General features: G+C 42.3%; 1 protein-coding gene across 3 annotated transcripts in view; it reads right to left on the bottom strand.

The window, feature by feature from the left end:
• March10 (membrane associated ring-CH-type finger 10) overlaps window positions 1–4415 on the bottom strand; it is a 99788-nt gene that overhangs the window by 57601 nt on the left and 37772 nt on the right. For all 3 annotated transcript variants that reach the window (XM_008821878.2, XM_008821879.2, XM_008821880.2), the window contains exon 3: window positions 2980–3154. In XM_008821878.2, the coding sequence (XP_008820100.1) occupies window positions 2980–3154 (175 nt within the window). The remainder of the gene's footprint in view (window positions 1–2979; window positions 3155–4415) is intronic.

The following is a 4415-nucleotide window of genomic DNA, read 5'->3' as shown; positions in this document are numbered from 1 at the left end:
AATTTTTTTTGACAGAGTCTTATTATGTGGCCCTGGCTAGCCTGTAACTCACTATGTAGACCAGGCTGGCCTCAAACTCACAAAGATCCACCTACCTCTCCCTCCCGGGTCCTGGGATTAAAGGCGTGCACCACTACGCCCAGCCTAAGCATATACTTTATCATTAAGTCTTTACATTAATCCCAGCAGATAGGTTCTGTTTTTAACACTCATTCCTCTACTTTATAGGTGACAAAACGGAGGCACAGAGAAATTTCTTGCCAAAAGATATGCAGTAAATAAGAAATGGGGGCCAGGTGCTATGTCAAGCATTGGGGTTTCAAAGCCCTTTCCCCTAAACTGCAACTACCACTGTCCCAAGAGGGATGGGAAGAACATCAGGGGTCCACTCATCCAGAAACAGTTCTATGGAATGTGAACTTGAACCTCAACAGAGAGAATGTGGTGCCTCCTCCAGGATAAACCTATGTGTAGAGGGTATGGAATAGTCCAATGTTGTCAACAGCCATGCCAGGGATTCTAGATGGAAGCTCACCCACAAGCAAAGACTTTTTTGTGATATAGACTATCATTATATAGAGTTAAGGGAAGTCAAGACAAGTTCTCCAGTTACATTGTTTTGTGTGGGGAAAGCCCGACATGGCATGACACGGTGTAGTGGGAAGGCTAGCCTGATAGGCAGATGTCACAAAGGGATTGTACTGTGTCCCATGTTTCCATTCTGCTTAGGTCTGACATGGAAAGAAGTTTTGTTGACACACTGCCAACTTTGGGTCACCCCTAAATACTTTAGGAAAATATTTCTCTACAGAAATGAAAAGCAGGAAACTGGATTCAGCTAGTGAATTAGATCAGTGTTCAGATAGTCCAGGAACCAAATCCGCTTTTCTTTCATAGCAGGGTATTTATCTGAATTGAATTGTGTGCTTTGTCACCAATCCCCAGCTTGATTTTTCCTGAGCAGACACAGCTTACATTTTTGTCATGTCTTTAGACTCTCATTTTGCTATACTAATTATGAATTAAGAGAATCAATACTCCTAAAACCAATGGCTTGCATCCCACCAGTGATTTGATTTTAGCTAGCTGCCTCCTCTTCCTCCTCATCTTCCTTCCTCTCTTTTTCTTTTTGAGACAGGGTCTCATTATGTAGCCCAGGCTGGCCTTGAATTTGTGATACTCCTGATTCAGCCTTCTGAATTCTGGGATTCCAGATGTGCACACTGCACCTAGCCTTAGCCGCCATTTTTCTTCTCCTTCTTCTCTTGGTCTACCTCCTCCTCCTCGTGCCCCTTTTCCTCCTGTCCCTCCACTCCCTCCTCTCCAATTCCTTCCTCCTCCTCCTGTGGTGCTTGGTGATTGAATCTAGAGATGAGTGCAGGGTGGGCTAGCACTTTACTACTGAGCTACATCCCAGTTTGCTGTACCCCCCCACCCCCAACTTCTACAGCACTGACATCAACCTCACACAGATGTGACAGATGTGTTCACAGCTGTATTGGTCTTGGACACCAGTTAGGGCATAAGATGATGATAAAGATGGTTTACTACAAGGTACATCTCCCATTTGATGAAAAAGATATCCTTTTTGCCAACTTGGATCTCTTTTCTAAACCTTGGTGTTTTTCAGCCTGGTAATTCTTCAAATTTGATGTTTTATAGAATGGAAAGTGAATTAATTCCCTGTTTGTCAGTGTTGTAAGTTCCATATGGAGTTTGCTCAGTTTGAAAAGCATCTGTATTAATCAGACAAACCAAATCATTGAGTGGGCCTCAATGGTCTATTTTAATGACTTTTCTCCACAGATGACAAAGCAAACAGCTACCAGGTTTCAGCAAGAAGGCTAATATTGTACTGAATGAATGGAGCTGCACGATTTAAACTTACTCCCCAAATTTTGCAATTAAATCATTCTCGTTTCAATACATCCCAACTTCTACTTTGAAATATTTGCAGAATGACTTCATCTGCTCTACTTCAGCCTTAAGATAGTTGAATTAAAAGTCTAATTCCTAAAAGTCTTTCAAACGAGAAATTAATTCTCATCCTTCCCCGCCCTCAACCCCCTTGCCCCGATTAAACAAGGAACAGGAGTTGGAGCTTTGCCTGAGAGGCCATTGCTTTAGAAGTCACTTTGGTTTTGACTTCATCAAAGCAAGAAAATGTGGGTGGTTAATCTGAGTGAAAGCTGCCATTTTCTACAAATGCATTGTGTCTTAACCAGTCCAGTGGTTGCATGACAGCAGCTATTTAGGATTAGGAAGAAGCTGTGATTGGGATTTTAATGAATTGCACGCGATTTGCTATTTACGAATTCTTGGGGAGTTAGTTTGGATCTGCTCCCAGGAGGCAGACCTTTCTGCCTAGTTACCCCAATTTATGTACAGTTCTCAGAGTACCCGAGTTTGTCCTACAGATGTTGGCTTTGATGTGATGAGCCTGAGGGATTCTAAATTTTCCCATTGATTTTTGCTCCTTGCTAGATACTATGATGTCACTCCTGCCCCGAGCAGAAGACTGGCCTTGGCTTCAAAGGCAGCTAAAGAGTGAATTATTTACCAAATTGCACAAAAGGGAGGATTTATCAAGTTCCCTTTCTTCCCAGAGAGGACAACCCCAGGACTGGAGGACTTTATGACTCTTACTCCTGGTTGTAAATTATATCATTCACATGCTTTTGAAAGCTCCTCTTGCCTTAGTCATAAAACTTGATACCTGGGGCCAGACGCCTTTATCCTGAAGTGTGAGGAAGATGAAAAGGCCACACTTGCAAGGAGTGGTCCGGGAAGTGGAGAGTTAAGAACGTGGGTAGTGGGAGAATGTTTTACTATGAAATTAATTTTATTTATACAGGCTAATTGGCCTTCCAAGACCTGAATTAGCCACTCGGAAAGCCCTAGGCTTAGGCAATCCCATCTTTTGCTGTGATCTTTAAGACAGGGATGTTAGAGGTGAATTTCAATCAAGCAGTCACTCACCTGGAGTGCTGGGTTTGCTGGGGCTCACTTTGTTGGGCTTTTTTGGAGTCATGGTACTTTTGTGTTTCTGCTTGACAGCTGTTTGGTCAATGGCTGGGAGTCTGGGCTCATACTTAGCTGTAGGTACCTTGGTAGATGATCTTGGTTCACTTAGAGAATCTTCCTCGCCAGAACTCTGTCAAAAATGAGAGCTTTGTGATTAGTGGCCCAGTGGGCACCTCTGCTAGGCAGAAACACAGGACAAGCCCCTCCAGCAACAGCGTTAAAGCTTCCTGCTGGTTTTGGCACTTTGCTCGCCCTTCTATCAGGGAGAGTTTGAGAGTACCAGTTTAGACATAACAGTGAAGTTAATGACTCTATTTTGTAGAACATTATGAAAAGAACGCATTTCTGTCTGTTTTGGGAGCATATTAAGAAAAGAATATGTTTCTGATCCTTAAGTAATTTGATGACCAAGGAGTAGCACGTTCTTAAAGCCGCTTAGGAAGGGTGTGTGTGTGGGGGGCGAAATCAGTGCTTTAAAATTTTTTGATGTTTGGTATTTGAACTACTTTGGGGACGGGTGAAGGAAAATGGACCTCATGCTAATCATGTACTTGAAAATGAAAAGGAAATTTAGATCATATAGTGGAGACTGATTAACTCAGACTTCAGTTTCAATATTTCAAATTATTGCACAAGACAGAAGACTCTCTTAAGAAGGGCCCATCCTTGTCCGTCTTCTTTAAAGAAGTCGGTATAAATCTACACATGGACAAATCTTGATTCCTGCAATGTCAGACTATCTCAACCCAGGCTTACTGATGCAATAAAAATTATCTAGGCATTCAACAGTTTTACAGTTTTCCACACTTATCCACCCCCCCCCAAAGAAATGATGAAATCAATATAAATGACTGTCAGGATCCTGCCCTCAAAAGGTGATTTAAGCATAGCCTGTGGCTTTGGGTCCTAGTGCTGGGACACTTTGCAAGGTCATCCATTCTTGCAACAAGCAAAGTCCTACAGGTTTCTCTCACCTTCAGCATTAGGAAAGTTCCTCCTACATGGCACATTAGTCCAGCACTAGAAAATTCTCTGAAAATGTGGTCCTTTGCAGGCAGGCAATGCTAAATCAAAGTCTCCAGCACCGCCCCAACTGTTGCCATCTGTGTTGATCTTGCCCATCGTTCTTGATGACAGTTGTGGTATTTTCATTTCACAGGCTCCTGACTCAGGAAAATACGCTGAATAGCTTTGAATTATTGGGTGCAACGTAAGACAAACAGAACTAAAAAAAAAAAAAAAACCCAAACCCCCCCCTTTTACATCACTTAACAAAAATCAGGGCAGAAATCAATGAAAGTGAAACAAAGAAAACAATACAAAGAATCAACAATTCGAAGAGCTGGTTCTTTGAAAAGATAAACAAGATTGACAGACGTCTAGCCCAAGTA

This window comes from Nannospalax galili, unplaced genomic scaffold, assembly GCF_000622305.1.
Source record: "Nannospalax galili isolate Female #2095 unplaced genomic scaffold, S.galili_v1.0 scaffold1128, whole genome shotgun sequence".
Classification (NCBI taxonomy): Eukaryota; Metazoa; Chordata; class Mammalia; order Rodentia; family Spalacidae; genus Nannospalax; species Nannospalax galili.
Note: the sequence above shows the minus strand (reverse complement) of the source record. Positions and strands in the feature narration are given on the sequence as shown.